This window comes from Enoplosus armatus, chromosome 3 (genome assembly GCF_043641665.1).
Source record: "Enoplosus armatus isolate fEnoArm2 chromosome 3, fEnoArm2.hap1, whole genome shotgun sequence".
Classification (NCBI taxonomy): domain Eukaryota; kingdom Metazoa; phylum Chordata; class Actinopteri; order Centrarchiformes; family Enoplosidae; genus Enoplosus; species Enoplosus armatus.
The window spans coordinates 15,376,316-15,398,540 of NC_092182.1; the positions used below are offsets into that span (position 1 = coordinate 15,376,316).

Consider the following 22,225-nt stretch of genomic DNA (forward strand, 5'->3'; position numbering starts at 1 on the left):
TTTTGTCTCAGGTTATGCTGGAAGATGTTTCCACTCTAGTTAGGGCAAGAATGAAAGAAATTAGCTGTAATTTGAAACATCTTGCAGAAATAGCTCAGTGAGTGTAATTGTCCACCGAGGTATCTGCCTGTCTGTTGATCCGTCTGTTTGCACAGGCGAAAAAGAGGGACCTTCTGAGGAGAGACGATGAGGATGGAGACAGCATTCTGTCATCTGATGCAGGGAGCATCAAGAGGAAAAGGTATACAGGTTTTTCTCTTTTCTTTCAGATTTTGTCTCGAATTGTATATCCAGTGCTATCTCTCATGATAGCATGAGTTTTGAAGTTTTGTGTCTCGGTGTTGCCATCCAAGCTTATTCATATTGTACTTTGGGTTTTTTTTAAGCCACAAGAAAAATGTCAAAAAGAACCGAATGAAAGCCTTATACGCTGCAGTAACTGAGGCTAGGGAGGCGGGCACCAATCGCCGTCTTTGTGATCTGTTTATGGTCAAACCATCCAAGAAGGACTACCCTGACTATTATAAGGTCATCCTCGAACCGATGGACCTGAAAACCATTGAGCACAACGTCCGCAATGAACGCTACACCACGGAGGAAGCTCTGATGGAAGACATGAGGCTGATGTTCCGTAACGCCCGGCATTACAATGAGGAAGGCTCTCAGGTAGACGTGCATTAGGTGCAAAATGTGTATATTTTTTGCTATTATTGAATGCAAAACAATTCTGGAATGAGCTATATTTTCTGATACCACAATTTTTTGGGGATTACTGTAGGTGTATAATGATGCTGATATTCTGGAGAAGATACTGAAGGACAAGCGCAAGGAGTTGGGACCTCCGCCTGAAGAAGAAGATGTGGGATCTCCCAAACTGAAACTGAGTAAGTTTGATCATATCAGTATTTTTTCATGTTTTAGCCTCTTTAATAAAAGTTGGTTATACTTTACATTACTACCGGAAATTTGCGCTCTATTGAGTGTTTCAATGTTGCTGTTGTTACCGCTTTTCCTTTGCTTTAATTAACTTTTTTGATTGATAAATTCTTTTATCCAGGAAAGAGTGGTGTTTCTCCAAAGAAGTCCAAATACCTCACCCCTCTCCAGCAGAGGTTAAATGAGCTCTATGATGCTGTGCGAAACTTCACTGACCGCCGAGGTCGACGTCTAAGCACAATCTTCCTCCGTCTGCCGTCTCGTACCGAGTTGCCTGACTACTATGCTACCATCAAGAAACCCATCGAAATGGAGCGCCTGAGAAGCCATATGGTGGCTGGCCGCTACCAAGACGTTGAGGCCCTGGTGGAGGACTTTTCTCTCATGTTCAACAACGCCTGCATATATAATGAGCCCGAGTCTCTGATCTATCGGGATGCTCTAGTGTTGCACCGGGTGCTGCTGGAGACACGCAAGCAGCAGGAGGGAGGCGAGGACTCTGGGCCTCCTGCTGTGGGACCTTTGGTGCGAGAGCTGATCAGGAACCTGTTTGTGTCCGTGCTTGGCCACCAGGACGAAGAGGGCCGATGTTACAGTGACTCACTGGCTGAGATTCCTGCTGTGGATCCAGCTGCCCCGGAAAAACCACCGCTTAACTTTGATGTCATCAGGATGAACGTGGAACGTGGCCGCTACAGGAGACTGGACGTCTTCCAGGAACACATGTTCGAAGTGCTGGAGAAGGCAAGGAGGCTACACAGGTACATCTAGTTATTTTGAGAAGGCTGCCATATGTATCAGACTCGATCAGTTGTTCAGTCAAGGGACAAAAAAAAAAATTATCTTTCACTGAAACGGCAAATAGAAAAGGGTTTCCACATGATTACACTGGATGCATGATATTGAAATGTTTTACCAATATCTGATTGCACAACATAAATGTTTTGATTCTTGAAACATTGTCTATACGAGACTGTTATTCTGTTGCCACAATTGAAAACCAGAATTTGTAAACATCAATTAGGGAAATATGTTCTTTTCAGTTTTCAGTTGATATTCTTTAGGTAACAAAATAAAGTTAACATTATCCATTCACAATTTGCTACCGACTTTTATCATTTAAACTAAAATCGTCTTTCATAGTTATTCACTTACAGTCCTTATTACAAAGTTTCAATCAGTAGAAATTATACTGAGTTTATATAACCATAAGCTGACCGATATATTATGCTACTTTATTTGTACTGTTTGCAAACATAATTTGGATAATATACACCATATTGTAAATAATTATGTTGTTATGCTATTCAGTTGGTAGATTGGGTCAGCATTTAACATCTTTTCAAGCATTTAGTAAACATTTACATGATTTTACAAATTATATTGTTGTAGACCAACACACTTGTTCTTCATCTAAAACTGTGCAAAATTCTCTATTACCTATTTAATGCATCCTGAATCTGGGCCTGCTTTACAACAAACTAAACTGTCTTGTTTACAGGACTGACTCAGAGATATTTGAGGATTCAGTGGAACTACAACAGTTTTTCATTAAGATCAGGGATGAGCTATGCAAGAATGGAGAGATTCTGCTGTCCTCTTCACTCAACTACACGTCAAAACACCTGCACAGCGACGTGGAGCAGGAGAAGAGGGAGAAAATTCCCAAAGAGATCGAAGAGGACAAGCAAAAGAAGCAGGAAGAGGAGGCGGAAAAGAAAGGTGTGTGTGTGTGTGTGTGTGTGAACATTTGGCATAACACACAGATATGAAGAATATGTTAAAATGTGTGATTCAGTATTCATTTCAAATCATATATTTCTCACCGAAAGGAGGTGAGAAAGCTGAGGACCTGCCAGGAGAGGCATGGCTGTCAGAGTCTGAGACGGAGCGTGTGTACAGTCAGAACTGCAGCTTTGAAAACAGCACCTACCACGTGGGGGAATTTGTCTATGTGGAGCCATCAGAGCCGAATCTAAAGCCACACATCGTCTGTATTGAACGCCTGTGGGAGGATGAAGCAGGTAACACACTCGTCACTTTTCTGGCAACTTAAAACAATTGGCCACAATATACATAAACAGCAAATGTTGTACCTTTTATGACACACATCAAAATCAATAGGCAGCATTATTATAAGAAAGAGCCTTAAGCTGCCTTTAGATAACGGTTTGTTTTTTATTTTACTTGATAAATACTGAGATTTTTGCACATTAAATTTTGTTGTATTGAATATTTGCTAATATGTGCTTGTCGTGTGTGTGTGAAGGTGAGAAATGGCTCTACGGCTGCTGGTTCTACAGGCCAAGTGAAACCTTCCACCTGGCAACACGCAAGTTTCTGGAAAAGGAGGTCTTCAAGAGCGACTACTATAACAGAGTGTCTATCAGTAAAGTTCTGGGCAAATGCGTGGTCATGTTTGTGAAGGTAAGACCCTCAACAGAAATTGAACCACTTATGGAAAATTGTTTTATTTAATTTGACTGAAGGATCTGTAATCGTGGCTTATCGCTTGTTTCTGTAGGATTATTTCAAAATGCAACCCGAGGGCTATGCAGCCGAGGATGTGTACATCTGCGAATCCCGATATGCTGCCAGGAACAAGTCGTTCAAGAAGATCAAGATATGGGCAGTGCCCCCGAGCTCTGTGAAACTGGTCGCTCGGGAGGTGCCGCTGCCCGTCATCCGTGTTGCTTCCATGTTTGCCAAGCCTGACCTGGACAAACTGACAATTTCATACACAGGCAGTGGTGGCTTTGTGGAGAAGGTGAGGTGACACTATATATTCTAGGGTTTGGACAATATATCATTTGTTTGAAATTAGATTTTTAAAAATAATTTCCAATAAGAGAGAATATGTCTTTGACCAGAAGAATTTGCTCTAAATAAGGCCTTATAGTTTATCTGAGCTGCATATGATCCTGTGTGTGCCTAGTTTTACTTTTATGGACACTGGGTCATTGTGGAAGCAAATAAAAGGACACAAGAAAGACAAATTATCAGTACAGATAGTGGGGTGACACCATATGGACCTTTTGCCTAATCCCAAAGGGCCTCCAGAATCAAGACCCTAGCCCTATAGTCAAATTCATTGTGAGGGATAAGGATGGAGTTTAGGTCTAAATAAAAAATAAAATCTAGAGTGTCGTTAAGCAAGAACTCAGTTGGCCTCGACTACAGGGGATTAATTAACTGGTAGCAGGCATGTCTTGACAAGGAGCCAGGTAGCAGAGGAGTAGTTAGTTCCAAGTATTTAAGTTTGTTTGTCACAATATAAACAAACACCTGAGTCCTCTGTGTGTGCATTCATTTAGGAGAGAGAGGATGTCCCTGTGGAGATGAGTGGAGCTGAGCCCGGCTGTAATTACTACGAACAGTTGCGTTACAACAACATGTGGTTTAAAGTGGGAGACTGTGTCTACATCCAGTCACATGGTCTGTCAAAGCCCCGGGTTGCCAGGTGGGTGAAATATATATGTATATTTTCGTATGTATATTTTGCTCCTTAGTGTATGAAGGCCTCTAATTGAAATTATATAGTATAGTACTATATAGTTATTGAGTTATTAACTATTGGGAACATGGCTCCCTTGACTGGGCTCTAGGATGGAGAAGCTGTGGGTGCAGAATGGAGCTGCTTTCTTCTTTGGACCCATCTTCATCCATCCTGAGGAAACGGAGCACGAACCCACAAAGATGTTCTACAAGAGAGAAGTGTTTCTGAGCAATCTGGAGGAGACCTTGCCCCTGACCTGTGTCATAGGTATTGCTTTGATAACTTCCCATAACTTGTGTTCACACAGTTGCAGTGTATCCTTCATCTAATGCACTTAAAGGAATAGTTAAAACATTGTGGGAAATAAGCTTATTCGATTTCTGGCACCAAGTTAGATAAGAAGATTTATACCTCTCTCATATCTGTCCATTAAATATAAAGCAACAGCAGCACCCGCTAAGCTTAGCACAAACACTGGAAACGGCAGTCTTTGTGCTTGACTGGCTCTGTCCAACCGAGACAAACTAGTATAACAAACTAATTTTATCCGTATTGTTCTCTCTCTAGGCAAATGTATGGTGTCCTCCTTTAAGGACTACCTGTCATGCAGATCTACCGAGGTCTCAGAAGAGGATGTCCTGCTGTGTGAGAGCCGCTACATTGAGACAGAGAAGCAGATGAAAAAGTTCAAGGGTCTGAAACGCTTCTCATACTCTTCCAAAGTGGTGGAGGATGAGATCTTCTATTTCAGGTTGGTCAGTCAAGCAGAGCACCGATTCTGATTCAAAGCTATACAATGTCTTGCCCTGTCTGAATTTGTGTTTGTTTTTCTCTTGTGCTGGTGTCTCACGTAGGAAACTGATGGTGCCACAGAAGGAAGCATCACCCTTTTTGGACAAAAAGATAGACGAGCTTGAGGTTAAACTTGCAGATATTGAGGATGCAGAGGATGATATGGAAGATATGGACGACGAAGAGGAGTCTCCAGAGACGCCTGCTATGCCTCAGATGCAAACCCCACTTGCAAGCGATATGGACGTCATGCCATACACACCTTCTCAGGTACCCACACACCTCCAAACATCTTAACCCAAGAGGCCCAAGTCTTATGTCCAAAGGCTTCAACCCCCTGCTACTAATATTAAAATGAACACAGAACCTGTCTGATTTTTAACTTGTGTCTTTGTTTTTTCATGAAGTCCACTCCCAAGGTGAAGGGTTTATCAAAGAAGGAAGGCGCCAAGAGGAAGATGAACATGAGTGGCTATATCTTGTTTAGCAGTGAAATGCGAGCAGTCATCAAAGCTCGACACCCAGACTACTCCTTCGGTGAGCTGAGTCGACTCGTGGGCACCGAGTGGAGGAACCTCGAGGCTACCAAGAAAGCAGAGTATGAAGGTGAGAAGAAGCAATTTCGTGGGTGTGAAAGCTCTCTGATGTGAACTGAAGTAAAGACAGAAATTATTTGTTTGTTTCAGAACGTGCAGCCAAAATAGTGGAGCAACAAGATCGTGAGAGACCACCACAGAAGCAAGCGTCCCCTAGAGCAGGTACCCCCATAGGGGCACTGATGGGGGTGGTGCCTTCGCCCAGCACTATGGGAATGATAAACCAGACCATGTCACCTGTGTCAGGTAACCCCTCTCAGAGGCAGCACGAGTGTTTGACAACAAGGCAGCAGGGAAATGAGGCTGGACTTTTGAAAACCGTAATCCTCTTAATTTCCTAACCATTTGAAACTTATTTATCTCAAAACTACATTCTTAAAGCAACGTTTTTCTTCTTTTTCTGCTGTTTCACATTGTTTCATGTTTTGTAGTACATACATTTCATCACTAGCTTCATATCTAAAATTGCATGACATTGACTGCATGACTGATTTTTAACCATGAATAACATTTTTTAAAATGTCATTTAACTTTGATGCTTGGTTTGCCTGCTAACATTCTCAGACCCATTTGTATTGTCTGCCCCATTCGCACACTGAACCTTAAACATCACCAGGTCCAATTATTCGAGTGAGGCAGTCGTTTTCGTTATCCACACAGTTGTCTCTAATACAGCAAAATTCAGTGTCATGTCTCCTATGACATTACATGACCGTCCAGGATAAAAAAGTTTTTTAGTTGTTTTTTTTTTTGTCAGCACAGCTGGACGACAAGAGAATCGGAAAATAGTATATCACAGAAGACGGCCATTTTGTATTTTCAGAGTCTACCCAAATGACTGATTTAAATCATACCGAAAGTCCTATCACATGAGAAAATTATGTACTTGAGTACTTATGGTTTGAGGTACATGTGTGAAAGGGGTCACAATGTGCAGTAGTAGTGCATGTTATTTTAGAGTCAGCTGCATGTCACTTATGCATGGATATGTTGTTGTCCTCTCCTCGCCCTCTTCCCCAAGGCATGATGGGAGCTTACGGCCCACCTTACATGCCCATGCAGGGCCCCCATGAGGGCTTGTTGAGTGTGGCCCCAATGTCACCTCACTCTGTGGGGGGGCCCCACCTGCCTCCTCACCATCTCCAGCAAGGTATGCCTGGGTACCCTGGCATGCCTCATCAGGGTAAGGGCCACTGTCCTAGCCACACCTGCTCGGTCACATCCAATCGTGTCTCTCCTGCTGGAGGGGTTTACCTGGTCCACAGGCTGCACAGCCTGATGAACTCACCGAGCAGTCAAAGCTCTCTGGTCTCCAACAGCCTCTCAAAGTGCACTCACATGCCACACCTAAAATAAACAGCATCCACCTACACATTCACAGATATATTGCATGAAACAAACCAACATTCAACTGATATTAAAAGACTAACATTTTCACCAGACATTCTCGTAGATCTTAACATAAAGCAACAGTTACTAAATGCACAGAAACAACATATTGTCATTTTACAGGTATGATGGGCGCTGGGATGAACGGCATGGCAGGAAGTCCTGCAGCAGGAAACTTCATGCAACAGGTGATCCCCATTTCAGAAAATAATACTGAGTTCACATTTTTGAGTTTGAGTTTTCAACTCTATATGAAATTCTGGTTATGGATACTGATCATCAAATGCTCCCTGCTTAATTTATCATCACTGGCATTCTGCTTCAGTCATGTAACCATTGTGTTTTCACTGATGTACTGTACTGTTACAAGATACAAGAAAACAAAATACTCATGGTTGGTTTTATATATAACATAAAAATGGCATGTTATATCTAATAAATATGTATAATTCAGTATTCCACATATTGTCCACGTGCTAAAAAAGTATATTGTCATTGTTTGCTTTTAGCCTGGCATGTTCAGCCCAGGGCCGCATGCTCCTCCACCATATCCAGGACAGGGCCAGCCCTCACACCTGCAGCCCACCACTCCCATGTTTGTGGCTCCACCACCAAAGACTCAGAGGGTGCTTCACTCAGAGGCCTACCTGAAGTACATCGAGGGCTTGAATTCAGAATCTGGCTCCGTCAGCAAGTGGGACCAAACGCTCAAAGGTGGCGTTTAAATCGACTTTCCATTTGGGTCTTGTGGATACAATATTGACAAACTTCACATTATACCACAGATTTCTCCGACATGATCTGATTAGATTTGAATGTGTGACTCATACATTTTTCTTCGTAAATGCACTTGCTACCTTCTTCACAATAACGTATCAGTTATTAAGATACTAAATTCGTCCTATTAGAGCCTGTTTTTTAAGTCACGACAAGTATGTTGATGTAGAAATGTTTGCTGTTACTGGAACAATACAGGAGAGAAGCAGGTTTGTTGAAATATAAATATATATCTGGAAAGTAATGCATTACTTTTCTTAGTAAGCATAAGTTGTGATTTTCACAGGACATTGATCAGTACTTATATCAAAAACCCTGTGTTTCCATAACAGCTCAAAGGCGTGACGCTCACCTGACCAAAGAGCAGGAGAGCCGGCTGCCAGCTCACTGGCTGAAGAGCAAAGGAGCCCACACCACCATGGCGGATGCACTGTGGCGCCTGCGTGACCTGATGTTGAGAGACTCTCTGAACATCTGTCAGGCACACAACCTGTAACCTGTTGGACACAAAACCACTATAACCAGCTCACTCACTGCTCTTATCCTCAAGCTATGGGGTTTAGGAAGGATCATAGACCATAGAAGCAATATTTTATAGTGAATCATGATCAATTTTATATTTATTAGCTAACATAATAAGCTTGATAGTTATTTGTGTGTGCATTTCATTTTTTTTTTTTTTTACAAAACCGGATTAATTGTGCTGCAAAACCAGTGTTTTTTTGGGTTATTGATACTACCAAAATAAAATTCCAAATACCCTGTTTATACTGTCTTTCTTTTTTATAGTTACTTTTTTGCTTGCCCAAGAAGAAATGCGTGATGCCTCTTTCACTATCCACCATAACAGTGTCTGCTATCCTCTAAATCATGCTTTATTTTGGAAGTACTTCCTCTCTGCAGACCTCACTTCCTGAAGAGCGAATCAAGATAGGGCCATTCTCTTTAGTGTTTGCCCTGTTTTCCCAATGTCCATCTCCTCACCGCCCGTATTTTGATATAAAAATAACATAGACTGAATCCTGAAACTGGCCATTAACAAAAGCAAACGACAGTAAATCGACGTGTACTATGGACTAATCAAAACTGAGCAAAAGGAACGACGAGGTGAGGTTTGTGCAGTGACTTGTCGAGGGTCGGGGTTAGCTAGCTAGCAATTTCACCGGCTTGTCTCTAGGAATTAATATGAGACATTTAATTAACTAATGAATTGGTGTCAGGTACTGTCGATAATGTGTTGTGAGTGCATATTCCTGAAGACACCATTGCAACAGTCAGTAAGGTGTTCAGGTTGATTTTTACAGAGGTTGTCCCATTATGTCCATCCCTGCCACTGTAGCTCGTAAGCTAGTTAGCTAATGTGTCCCTCTGAGAAAGCTCTTATGCCTACCTGATCTTCATGTAGAGCTAGTTAATGACAGTAATGTCTGCTATATAGACCTTTTCACACAGATGGTCAAACCATTAGGAAATATACAAGTCTAGTGGTGTGAGAGACATTCTCGTGCAGCAGCCATGATACCTAGCTAGCTTGTCGGTTAACGTTCTTATAAATCTAGCAAATGCTTAAGTTGACAATTTACTAATAAGTTAGTTCAGTGTAGCCAACATGTAGTAGCATGACATGTATGTTAAAATGAGTGCTTGTGAATTTTAGTTGTGTTACAATCACAGCTAGCGAAGGCTTCAAGGGCCCCCCAACACCCAGACTGTGATCGACACCTCCCAACAGTGCACCTTCAATGAGAACCAAATCAGTAAGAAGTGTTTGAAGCAGCAGCATCCTTAATTGACAACCAGGGTAGCGCAAAATGTTGATGAGGAAAAGAAATAGGATATAACAGTGGTGGGGTCAACGTTGGGTGTAGCTCTGTCAACACATCACATTAGCAGTATTGTTCATGACAACCATCTGGTAACATTGTTTGGTTCTCGTCGTTCTTGTTGGCTGATAAGTAAAGATGCTGTTGACGTGGCGGGTTATCGTCCTGTGTTGGACAAATCACTACCTATTGTGCGCATTTACTGGCCAAATATACAGCATTTTGAGACCTTCATGAAAGTTATTAATGCCTAAGAGAATCAAAGGCTTTGTAAAGGGCTTTTTGTCCTATCGTCCTGCACTGTTGTCAAATGAATTTCACTTTGTGTAAAAGTCACTATGAAACTTATAGCTCCATAATTAATTTTCCTCACTATTGCCAGAGATTAAATATCTTACAGAAATGTTGTCATCATGTGCAATTTTTGCACAAAGGCAAAGCACATAAATATTCTGCAGCTGTGACCAGCACAGAAACCAGAGCTGAACAGAAGCATTCATTTCAATGTTTATTATACACACTGTGCTACTTTTTGTCATATAGTAAGAAACCTGATTTGTATGTAGTCTAGGTTTTCTCCTGGATTGCATTGTGCTTTTACTATACTCAAACAATCCAGACAATCATGTCAGTTGATTGTTGTAGCTTGAATCCTAAATCTGTAAGGCAGAATATTGTTAGCATTAGTCAACTGTCAAACATTGTATTGAATTCATATGGTACTATTTTCAGTTCAACGATCATAATGATTTACATGGGTAAAATGTATCAGTTTTAAGGTTAAAAGTTGAATGTGAGGGAGCAAAAGCTACCTGTGAAGCTCAGCGGTCAGCAGTGTTGTCTCACAGCAAGAAGGTGTTGGTTTCAAACCTGATCCAGCCAGCTGAGGCCTTTCTGCGTAGATTTAGCATGTTCTCATCATCACTGCATGGGTTTCCTCCCACAATCCAAACACATGCAGGTTGAGTGACTTAGAAACTAAGTTGTCCATAGATGTTTCGCTTTGTTTGTCAGACCTGTGATAGGAAATCTTTCAAGGGAGTACCCTTCATCTCGTCCATTAGATGCTCCAGACAGTGAAGTTTTTTAGATTATGTCATTTTCTTCATATGCTGAAATACTTATCTTATATCCTCACTTTTCAGGCAGAGATTCCATTCAGACCTCCTCAATAAACAGTTCCTCCCACTTTGGCATTCACCATTGCTGCACTACAAAGTTCTTATCTTGACCTCAGCCCACGATTGACTAAGCTAGACCAACAAGGATGTCCCAGCTCCAGTTTCAGTGTCCGGCTAGCCCCATGCCTGCTGCTTCAGCCCCACTGCAGCTGGGGCAGCCACAGCCCGGCTACAGTATTCCCTGTGCCTCGGGCACCCTACCCTCGGAGAGCGCCAGCCAGCCCATCAGGAGCTCCGCTCTCCCAGCAGGCTCAGCCACTCCCTACAATACCACCACAGGTTTGTTTTATTTGTTTGTTTGTTAGAAAAGCTGATTCAATTTTTTGTGCACAGTAAAGTTTACCTTTTTGTTTAGCCACTAACATTTGTGTTTGCAAAGGTGCTTTTTTAATAATTCCATAAAGGCTTATAAAAGCATACAGTGTGTATTTGTTAGATTCACACTCGTTGTACTCTCTATGACCGTTCTCTGTACTTCACAGTCACTACCTTTGAGATATTCAGGATTTTATGCCTGTTTTTTTCAAAGGTTTATCAAGCCCCACATGTCTTTCTCAGACTCTTTTTGTGTATTTGCTGTCAGACTCTGGGACTAGGAGCAACCGTTTGATCATGTCTATTTGCTTAGTTGTGAGTTTAATCTAATTTTTGTTTTCTCACAGTATCTAACATGGCAAACCCTAAAGAGAAGACCCCCATGTGTTTGGTGAATGAGTTAGCCCGTTTCAACAAGATCCAACCTGAGTATAAGCTGCTTTGTGAGCAAGGACCAGCTCACTCCAAGGTACTTGTCATTTTTTCAGCCAAACTAGTCATTAGAAATTTCTTCTATGTCTTCTTTTGTCACAAGTTCATGCTAGTGACGGAGAATCTGTTGTATTTCCTCTCTGTCCTGCCTCAGATTTTCTCAGTTAGGCTCACACTGGGAGATCAGCACTGGGAAGCTGAGGGGACCAGCATCAAGAAAGCCCAGCATTCCGCTGCAGCATCTGCCCTCGCTGAGACGACACTTCCCAAGCCCACTGTGAGGACGCCCCGCAACACAGGCAAGAACCCAGGTGGGCTCTTCCCACTGGCTCTGTCTCCTTCTAATGTTTGTTAACACTTTGCCTAAAAGAGTTTGCTCATGTATAGTTATTTCTTTGGTTTGTTGGTTTTCTTTGTGTTGGCCTTACAGCAGATGGCATGACACATACCATGGAGTTAAATGCACTATGTATGAAGCTTGGTAAAAAGCCTATGTATAAACCCATCGACCCATACCCGGGGATGAGACCACCAAACTTCAACTACAACGTCCGGACTCCAGGACCTTACCAGCGCTCTATGCAACAGTGAGTTTCCTTCACTTGGAAATGAGGAAAAAGGACATTCTTCCATTTTGTCTTAATTTTGAAGAGGTAAAAAAAAAAAGAGTTGCATTTGATTTTTTTTTTCTGTCCAGGTACTACTACCCATTTCCTCCAGTGGGACCAATGATGTACCACATGGAGCTTTCCATCGGAGGCCAGCAGTTTATTGGGAAGGGACGCACACGACAGTTAGCCAAACATGAAGCTGCTGCCAAGGCCCTGAAAGTGCTGCACAAAGAGCCAATATTGCAACAGTTGCCAGTGGTGAGAAAAGAAGTGCACACTCAGCATGAAATAGTGCTAGAAAGCCTTTGTGCAATTTAATTCAGACTTATTGCTTTTCTTTCTTTAATATCGTTTCTGCTCCTGACAGATGAACGGAGAGCCCGAGGAGGAAAACCTCAACAAATCAGAAATCAGTCAAGTGTTTGAAATTGCACTTAAACGCAACTTACCTGTCAACTTTGAGGTGATTTATACATTTCTTTTAATAACTGTTAACAGGAATACAATGATATGTAGACAATGAAGATGATAGAGCAGGAATGCTCCTCTACATCATGATTTGTCACTGTTGTTTTCCAGGTTTTAAAGGAAGAAGGCCCTCCCCACATGAAGAGTTTTGTAGTGTGTGTTACTGTTGGGGAGTTCACAGGAGAGGGCGAAGGAAAGAGTAAAAAGATCGCCAAGAAGCTGGCAGCAGCAGCGGTGCTGGGGGAGCTGAAGAGGCTACCCCATATACCCAGCGTGGAAAAGACGCTGCCACGCATCAAAAAGAAAACCAAATCCATCATCAAGGTAACATAACCAGTGAGCTGGAATAAGAATAATCGGAACAGACCTAAAGACTCTTGATTAAGTGGTGATGATTAACCTGTCACACCAACAGCTGCAGACCAGCCCAGAGTACGGTCAGGGAATGAATCCCATCAGCCGCCTGGCTCAGATCCAGCAGGCCAAGAAGGAGAAGGAACCAGAGTACTGCATGGTGACAGAGAGAGGTCTACCTCGGCGCCGGGAGTTTGTCATGCAGGTGATAGAACAGCAACTGAGGCATGCTGATAGCATGACTCATGCAACATCTGTCTGTTTTCCTTTGCCTCTGCTTGTTAATTTCTCACCCATTAAGTTCACCTTGCTGCATGTTTTCTGGTGCAGGTGTCGGTGTGCGGCCAGTCTGCAGAGGGAATGGGACCTAGCAAGAAGGTGGCCAAGAGGAACGCAGCAGAGAAAATGCTGGAGCTCTTGGGATATAAAGTGCCTCAGCCTCAGCCCCCTAAACCGGCACTCAAAACTGATGAAAAGGTAAGCAAGTCTTGTAAACATGGCAGACAAGACAGTTTTGATATGTGTTATAAAACTTCATTCCTTCATGTGCATCTATTGTTTTTGTAATATTTAGACCCCAGTGAAAAAACCTGGTGATGGGCGCAAAGTGACCTTCTTTGAACCTGGATCTGTAGAGGAAGTGGCATTGGGTAAGTGTCAATAGATCTACTTGACTCATATATTTGGCAGTGGTCATATTGTAGAATAGATTATGTTATATCTGTTGTGCTAATGCACCCTTTTATTAATCTGCTTTTCCTTTGAAGGTTCCAAGGAGGAGGATTTCCGCCTGCCTTACCTGAGCCACCAGCAGCTGCCTGCAGGTATCCTGCCCATGGTCCCTGAGGTGGCTCAAGCAGTCGGGGTCTGCCAAGGATCCCAGGCCAAGGACTACAGTCGGGCAGTGCCCAACCCAGGCATGGCCACAATCACTGCCATGATTGCCAACGAGCTGCTTTACGCAGGGACGTCCCTGACTGCTGAGACTATCCTGAAGAACAAAAATAACCTGAACCAACTGCCCCATGGACCCCTCACCAGGCCCTCAGAACAGCTCAGCTACCTTTCATCTGTGCAGGGCCTGCAGGTAACAGACCACATGTTCTGCTTTGGTGAACCCAATAAGGCCATTAGTGTGCATGTATTTGATTTAGACAAAAAAAAAATAAAGATTCAATAAATATTTTCCTTGCTTGCAGGTGGAATACAAAGATTTTCCCAAAAACAATAAGAATGAGTTTGTGTCACTGATTAACTGCTCCTCCCAGCCACCGCTCATCAGTCATGGGATTGGGAAAGATGTAGAATCCTGTCATGATATGGTGAGGTTTTTTTTAAACTACAAAATGTATGTGAAAACGTACAATGTGAGGAATCACGTTGTGTGTGTGTGTGTGTGTGTGTGTGTGTGCGTGAGCTGCATTAGCTATAAGAGACAAAGTTCCTGTCAAAAACTACCCCAAATTAGAAACATGGGAGTATTTGGATGCCTCGGGAAAGACCAGGCCATCGTTGATAGATAATAAATAGGAACAAAATGCTGAAAACAAGTGGGTCAAACACATATAACCGTCTACAGTATCAGTCCTTGCACGTGTTTAGCTTGGTGCTTGAAATGTAAAAAGTGTCATATGCTGCAATTTCTGCAAAAATGTTTTGTTCTGAAATGGATTATGACGGCCCATTTTGTCATTCCTCTGCACAGAGCAAAGCATAGCCAGTATGACTGGTTATCTGATCTTTCTTTTTTAAAATGGTCACCATAAAAAAGGTCACCATATTTCCTCCGTAGCGTGCAACCCTTATTAGCAGCAAACAAAGAAGCTTTCTAGAGGCATTTTTTCCAAAAATATAGGCATGGTTACTAACTTTGTTTCAATACCGTACCATGAAGTGACGATTGATGCCCTGACTCGTTACAATGACACAACAGACACCTAGTTGTTGTTGTTGAGTCATACGTTGGCTGTTTCCTGGACATCCACTCCTGTTTTTTGAAGAATACCTGCTACCAAGACAATGAGGGTTTATTTTACAGGGTTGTACTCCATTGACTAGCAGTTGCCTCTTTTGCCTCTCTCTACAGGCTGCACTGAATGTATTGAAGTTGCTCTCAGAGTTGGACCAGCAGCCCAATGAGAGGACAGGAAATGGACCAGTCTCTCGGTAAGCTGTGACTTATTTATAGCTGTGGCTAAAAGAAGCCTTTCATTCCACTAATAATCAAAATTAGTATTGGTTAGGAAAAAAATGCCTTATGTAAACTCTTCAATCTGCATAAAATGGCTTTTGTCAAACAGAAGATTGAATAAGCGCTGGTGCACATAAACGCAGCCATCAAAGGAATATTTTGGGGCTGATTAACTCTTAATATTGACACTCTATGTGACTTGTTATCCACAGGTGTGGCAAGCAGGAAATCGAAGGTGACTTGCACCTCAAACAGGCTAACTCAAGCACATTGGCACAGACCCTGGATGGCACTGTTTAGATGATCAGGTTTGGTTGTCTGTAAAAGCACTAGAGAAAACTCAGACACTGTGTTCTTAGTCAGCTTTAGAAGGCTACAGGAAGCATCGGGCACTGTAGGCTCTAAACCATCACTGTTCATATTCATTGTTCCACAATGTTCACAGTTAAACAAGATTGATAGGAAAAAAAATGTGTTTCTTCCCCTTGGTGTTGTTTAATTGTACACATTATTTATTTTGTTGCGTTGTAGAAAAAGTAGCTGCATCCTAGTCAATGAGTTGGGGGTTTACTTGGTGAAAAAAAAAAAAGAAGAAGCAATTAACTGTGAACTGTGTTTTGTTTTGCCTAGAACTTGTTTCCTCTCTTTGAGACCTTCTAACTCTTGTTTTAAAGTCTTTATTTTATCCCCCACTGAGGTAGTTCATTAAGCAAGATCTTGTAAAGGTTTGGACCTCATTTTTGTCTAGGGTGCAGCTAGTGAACCTCTGTTGATTTTCCTAGAGTGCTTTATATCAACAACCAGTGTTATTGACATTACCATGTAGGGCTGGGAAGAATTTCTGACTAAGTGTAGCGTGTGATGTAATGTGATGTTGTCTCTGCTGTGTGTGGCGGGGACGTTTCCCTGTTGCGTCAGTTTCCCTGATTCTCCCCCTTCCTCCCTTATGTCAACCTCCCTTCCCTCTCCGCTCCCCATGGTAATTAAACATATGTGCTTACGTGCACAAAACAAAGACCCCTGTTATCTTGTGTTTTTCTTCACCTGCCATTGGCTAAATATATAACTAAAAATGTTTAGGTTATCCAGGGCCGTGCGATAATTCAATATTATCATTGATCAACTTTCAGTGGAATCGTATTGGGATGATGTAATCATATTGTGTCAACGTTTTCCAAATTTCTGCTTTCCAAATGAATCCCTCCAACAAATTGTAAGTAAAAAGTAATATGATTACAGTCCGGTAACAGCAAATGCAGTTTAATACTACAACAAAAACTCCTTCAGTAGCTACTTTGTCAGAAATACAACAGAACAACTTTTTAAACATTTTTAAAAAATTATTTTTAATAATGAATTCAGTCAACACTGAAAAACAGTAACACTGGATTACATGCGTCATTTCCTGTGAGTCCCTTGGTAGGCACAGTTTGAATCCACCCCTGGAATGGCGGACCCCACCACTAACAATGAAAACTAAATATTAATAAATTGAATGGGTATTGGTGAAAAAATGGGGTTTGATTTTGTAAAAATGTTAAGGATTATAAAGAGTTAAAGATTTATTTTATACATTGGAAGACTTTTCTGTTGTAGTAGTTGAACATGATTGATTGCGTTGAACAATATGGTTATTTATCATGTTATTTTGTACACATTTGCCATATCGTTATATATAAATATTAATATGGAAAAAAAGTATTGCTCAGCCCGAGGGTCCAATGTCGGCTTGGGTATCGTTTAAATTGTATTAATTCTAATGGTGATTCTGTTTAACGAATCCCGGATAATCATTGAGTCTGAAAATAAATTGTAATATTGAAAACAAAAGACACCTTAATTTTCATCAGAATTTAGCTGCTATAAACATTTATCACATAATAATGAGGTATTCAGTGATTCGTTTTTTGATACAAAGCTAAAATCAGAGACAAATCTGTCTTTTTACGCAAACGTTTGCTGTTTACATTTTTATTCGAGTGCCCAAACATGAGCTCATTCTCGGAAATTCTGGGAGTATGACTGGAGGCATTTTAAACAGTACATTCTTACATTATGCTGCATGAAATGCTTCATCATTAGTCATACTTGCTCCCTTGGATTAACACAAGCAAAATCCGCAAGGTAAAGGTGGAGAAAGTGCAGTAGATCTAAAACTGGCCACTGAAAAGTCCTTTTTGGTGTCCTTTTTAGGAATCGGTGAGTGAAAATGAATGTTTCTTTAAGAATTCATAGTAATTATACATTTGAATCTTGTTCCAATCCAGAACACAAATCACTTTCCTCACATAGTGAGTTTAGGTTTTCAATCATTTTATTTTATGTAAACATAATATAGCACAATATTCTGGTACATATCAAGTTACAGATATTAAAAACACTCCCATTCCCCTTTTGGCCAGTCCAGGATTCAATCACAAATCATTAAGTGTTTTGTCATTTCACAGGTTTATGGTGTAAACAGGTTGAAGGAACTTAATGTGAATGTTATTGAAGTGTTTCTGGGGTGCTGATGACCACTTGGCTGAGTCGTCATCTAGTACACACATCTGAATGATCAGTCTCAAAAAATAAAGTTGCCTCCTTTTGGCCTTTGTGCGCAGAAGGATAAACCCTTTGAATGACATTTGATTTTAATTTTAAGGTTTTTACTTCCAACGCTGTCTAAGTGTACTATGTACACTAGGTACTAGGTATGTTTATGTCGCCTTAACAGAGCCATTAAACACTTGTTTCTTCTTGTCAATGAAGGGGTACATGCACTTGTCGGACCCCATGAAACGATACGTAACCACATTGGATTCCCATGGCAACAATCTGAAAGAGAACACGAGCGATGGACGTTAAAATACTGAACATCAGCCGTTAAGCAATGGAAATGCACACATGAATATAAACATGTATTTATGGTGTTTGGTTAATATGAAGGTGTGTCTTTGTACTTACGCTCTGGAGAGGACAGGCAGGTAGGTGAGGCGAGGGATGCACACTAATGGTTGGTTTATCAGGATGGCGTTCATGGCCTGCTCAACACAGTACTGGGGCTCCAGAGGGGGTAGGAGCAGTTCCACTTCCTCCCTATTAGTGGCACCAAAGGACAAATGGGCTTTCACTTAAGAGCTAGTCTGCAGTGTTTCGACAGCCAGCCCATGCCCAAACATAAGCATGCCTATCCAAGTCAACATACCAATATTCCTGTGCTGCACAGTGGTAGACAGGGATTTAGTTTAGAATATGAACAGAATACCCCAGTATCATATTTCATAATATAAATTAAAAAAATAATAAATAATACATATATTTATTCATATTTGGTGGGTCTAAATCACTCCATTCAGATTGTTGGAAACACAGTTTAATGATAGGATGTGATTGTTGAGCAAAAGACAAGAATGACAGCATTTGAGTATTTTGTTGACGCACCGTATCTTGCAGCCTTCAAACATGCCTGTGTCCACGATGTAGGGGCACACGAGAGTAGTCTTCACTCCTTCGACCTCCTCAGCCAGCAGCTCGTGGGCCAGAGACTCATGGAAACCCACTGCAGCAAACTTACTGGCACAGTAATCCTGTCAAAAAATCAAGTATTGAATATATGCAAAATCATAAAGCTGTCATATCTTAGTGTTGCAGTGATGTTTCTCCCTCCCTGCTTCACCTCGACACAAGCCGTGCTGAAGAGACCGAGGACGCTGGCGATGGTCACGATGTGTCCATGATTCTGGGCCTTCATCTGCGGGAGGAAGGCCTTCACTGTCTGAGGCACACACACACACACACACACACATACATTGTTATATTGCAGCAGGTTATTATGAGGCAACAAACTGCAGTGTTCATATGACTTGTGGTGACTTAAATGTTGCTCATTGTGAAGGAAGCTTATGTTGCACGAGCAGCTTCATATTAAGAGGATTTAAGTGGGAATCCTACAGTCCAGAGTGTGAAGGGGATAAAGCTATTAGCGCAATACATTTTACATGTCATGCGTCACAACGTCCACAATAACCAGCTCTGTACAGCAGCTGATGGTGGAAAAAGATTACACATTGTGAAATTCAAAAGCTTCATTTCCAGCTCTCTAGATTTCAGTCGGAGCAGAGTCATTATCTGTGTTGGACTTAAAAAGTGTGCCACATACAGAGCAGGGCAGATTTGATTTTTTTTTAAAATTATAATAATAGTTGTATGGCTGTACTAATCAGGGAACACAATGGAAAAAGGTGGCACACCATCAAAGCAGTAGTGTTTAATTTACTAACTGTAAATACAAGTACGTATACAACATGTATGATGTATATGTGATATGCTGCTAAACACTACTCATCCACTGAGGAATGATATTTTAATTAAATATGAAGCTACATAAACAGACTGTTCTGATGTTGGGCCACCTTTTATTACTTTGACAACTGATTTTTCTCTTCTCCTTTTTTTGGATGTAGTTTTTATCAGAAAATATATATGTATTTACTAATATTGCCACACATGATCAAGAGAGAGATCAAGAGAGTTCTGATACATGTGGGTGTCATCTACAATAAGAGTTACTGATCATATGAACATGATTTACTACCTTGACATAATTAGAAAAGCAATTATTGTTCTGGATGAGCAGATTAATAAAACAGTTACAGGTAAGAGGTTTTGTCATAAGTAGTGAGTTTACATTATTAAACACACACACAGATCTATACTGTATCTATACCTGTCCTCCAGGTAATAGGAAAGTTAGAACTAGTAATAAGGGCAGTTGTCTTCCAGACTTCCTGTCTGGTCTTCCCAGTCGTCGGAGAGGCTTCTACACTTCAGGTATGATTGGTGAAATGTCTTTCAACACTTTTTCATATTGACTAAAGAGTTCTCACCCAGAAGAGGGCGTGGCAGTTGACTTTCATGGTCCTCTCCATCAGCTCATCAGGACAGTCTAACATGCGCTGCCCAGCCACCACTCCAGCATTGTTCACCAGTATTGTAACGTCTCGGCCCAGGTCCTTTCGCACAATGTCCGCGTTGCGATACACATCCTCCCTGTTGGTCACATCCACCGTGTAGGTGTACGCCTTGCCCCCCATCTCATGCACCAGCTTGGCTGTCTGCTCGTTGGAACTGCTGTTCATGTCCCACAGCACCACCTCTGCCCCATGTTTGGTGAATTCCTGAGCAAAGAGACGACCCAGGCCACCACCTGCCCCGGTGATCAGCACCAGCTCGCCATCAATGGGCTTGGTGCGTGGGCGCAGGACGACCCGCACTGAATTGCGCAGTATGAAGTAAATCACATCCAGCAGCATCATCTGGAGGTCCATTAGAAAAATCATGTTGATCTACGTTACGGCTGATGGTCTTTGTAAGAACAAATGTCTCAGTGGATTTGACTTGACACCTGTTACCTGTGAAGGTGTGTTCCCTCCTGCCTGACTAAGTGTTGGATTGTGTGAGTGCAAAGGATGCAGACAGCCAAGCTGGTGTTTCCCTCCTTCTGTGACCCTCAGCCTCCATCCCTGGTCTATTTAAACGCTCTCCTCCCGGATTAGAGGAAATACTTTGAGCTCCCAATAAAACCACTTTTGTTGCAAGCTGTGAATGTATGCATTTTCTCCATTACTGAGGAAAATAACATGTGCCAGACGGCATTACGCAGCTTGTGCATATTGTACACGTGAAACTGGCACAGATGCACATACAACATAGGCTTCCTCTTAATACTTCCTCATAACTATAGGACTAATTAGTATTTTTCATATTTGTAAGTAAAACAGAAGTTAATGTGCTAATTAAGTACAAGAAGAACTCTTATAGACTCCCAGACATCTTGTACATGTACATAAAGACAGTGCAGTGGCTCAGAGGTTAAGTTATAGTTAAGCAGTGAGATAAAGTTGAATATTTTTGGTTCGCTTTTCAGCAAAGGGACACCATTCAGCAAGAAGCTTGGGTCCCACTTCTACCTCTGCCCTGTCGTGTACTCAGAATCATATTAAAAGAGAACATAAGGAGATTATGTGTATGTGAACTGTAAATCTCTGCATTGTTACTTATGTCTCAAGAAGGCTGCTTGTTTCTGTGTCACGTTCTTGTTTTCTAGGTGAACACTGGCAGCCTTGTGTACTCCCAATGTTGGCATGTGAGCCATATTTACAATCATACCAGTGAGTCTGCATGTTTTAACCCAATTGTGTATATTCAAATTGAAGGTTCATCATTTCTCAGTGATCTCAGTTAAAATTGTTACCAGTAATGTAAAGATTATTTATGTGTGTATGCAGTGTATTCTAAAAAACGATTAAATACTTGTTTTTACTGAACATTTTAACCTGGTGGTTATATCTCACAACAATATGATGTGCAGATAAATATTTTCTTTTTCTAAAATACAGGATATATTTACAGAAATGGGTCGAGGCTGTAAGAAGACTAACTCTGCCAAGAATGTTGCCCTTCTGTGAGTCGTTGAGTAACACTTGGAAGCAGCAGCAAAGATCACATCAAAGTGAGCGCCTTGGATCTAGCGGTAACACCTGAATACTGGCTTGCAGAACAAGAGCTGTGGATCCAGTGTGGAGTTGTGTCTGATTGTTTGCCAGCCAGTTTCCTTGTTGGATACAGCCAAAGAAATTATACTTTTTTGACTGTTTTCTCCTTGTGGGAAGCCATTCAATGCTGGGTTATTTCTGTCTTTTGTGAACTGAATCTGTGTAACCTTTAAGACAAAACCATGGTCCAAATGTAAACAACAGCCTCAAGCTTAAAAACGCAGCAGTTGCTTCCAAATAGTGCCAAATCTTTCACCTTTTTTGATCGCAACAAACTTAATTTTGTTGAGAGAACTGCTTTAGAAATTAACACAAGGTAGGGAAACAC

General features: G+C 41.5%; 4 protein-coding genes across 5 annotated transcripts in view; 2 read left to right on the plus strand and 2 right to left on the minus strand.

Moving 5' to 3' along the window:
• Positions 1-2,077, minus strand: part of camk1a (calcium/calmodulin-dependent protein kinase Ia) — a 21,984-nt gene extending 19,907 nt beyond the window's left edge. Inside the window, exon 1 of the mRNA XM_070902480.1 lies at positions 2,043-2,077. Coding sequence (XP_070758581.1) covers positions 2,043-2,077 — 35 coding nt within the window. The remainder of the gene's footprint in view (positions 1-2,042) is intronic.
• pbrm1l (polybromo 1, like) overlaps positions 1-8,752 on the plus strand; it is an 11,754-nt gene extending 3,002 nt beyond the window's left edge. The window contains exons 13-30 of the mRNA XM_070902479.1: positions 156-241; positions 387-666; positions 779-902; positions 1,058-1,697; positions 2,438-2,658; positions 2,781-2,960; positions 3,206-3,363; positions 3,461-3,703; positions 4,251-4,396; positions 4,542-4,699; positions 5,000-5,183; positions 5,287-5,494; positions 5,632-5,830; positions 5,911-6,066; positions 6,842-7,003; positions 7,333-7,397; positions 7,719-7,923; positions 8,319-8,752. Coding sequence (XP_070758580.1) covers positions 156-241; positions 387-666; positions 779-902; positions 1,058-1,697; positions 2,438-2,658; positions 2,781-2,960; positions 3,206-3,363; positions 3,461-3,703; positions 4,251-4,396; positions 4,542-4,699; positions 5,000-5,183; positions 5,287-5,494; positions 5,632-5,830; positions 5,911-6,066; positions 6,842-7,003; positions 7,333-7,397; positions 7,719-7,923; positions 8,319-8,482 — 3,579 coding nt within the window. The 3' untranslated portion in view covers positions 8,483-8,752. The remainder of the gene's footprint in view (positions 1-155; positions 242-386; positions 667-778; positions 903-1,057; positions 1,698-2,437; positions 2,659-2,780; positions 2,961-3,205; positions 3,364-3,460; positions 3,704-4,250; positions 4,397-4,541; positions 4,700-4,999; positions 5,184-5,286; positions 5,495-5,631; positions 5,831-5,910; positions 6,067-6,841; positions 7,004-7,332; positions 7,398-7,718; positions 7,924-8,318) is intronic.
• Positions 8,753-8,960: 208 nt separating this feature from the next.
• On the plus strand, positions 8,961-16,376 carry stau1 (staufen double-stranded RNA binding protein 1). 2 transcript variants are annotated; one of them, XM_070902122.1, is made up of 15 exons: positions 8,961-9,093; positions 10,955-11,269; positions 11,653-11,774; positions 11,892-12,048; positions 12,168-12,324; positions 12,435-12,606; positions 12,716-12,811; positions 12,928-13,140; positions 13,232-13,375; positions 13,501-13,647; positions 13,745-13,820; positions 13,938-14,257; positions 14,370-14,492; positions 15,257-15,336; positions 15,574-16,376. In XM_070902122.1, exons 2-15 carry the CDS (start codon positions 11,077-11,079, stop codon positions 15,659-15,661), a joined length of 2,088 nt encoding a protein of 695 aa, XP_070758223.1. In that variant the 5' UTR covers positions 8,961-9,093; positions 10,955-11,076; the 3' UTR covers positions 15,662-16,376. The 2 variants fall into 2 exon arrangements, with proteins under 2 accessions (XP_070758223.1, XP_070758224.1); XM_070902123.1 differs by having other exon boundaries at positions 11,892-12,036.
• A 1,684-nt stretch (positions 16,377-18,060) lies between these two features.
• Positions 18,061-20,682, minus strand: rdh20 (retinol dehydrogenase 20). The gene is made up of 5 exons (XM_070903166.1): positions 20,230-20,682; positions 19,020-19,118; positions 18,785-18,930; positions 18,308-18,439; positions 18,061-18,178 (listed from the first exon to the last, which is right to left on the minus strand). The coding sequence occupies exons 1-5, from the start codon at positions 20,680-20,682 to the stop codon at positions 18,061-18,063; spliced, it is 948 nt and encodes a 315-aa protein (XP_070759267.1).
• Positions 20,683-22,225: the final 1,543 nt, after the last annotated feature.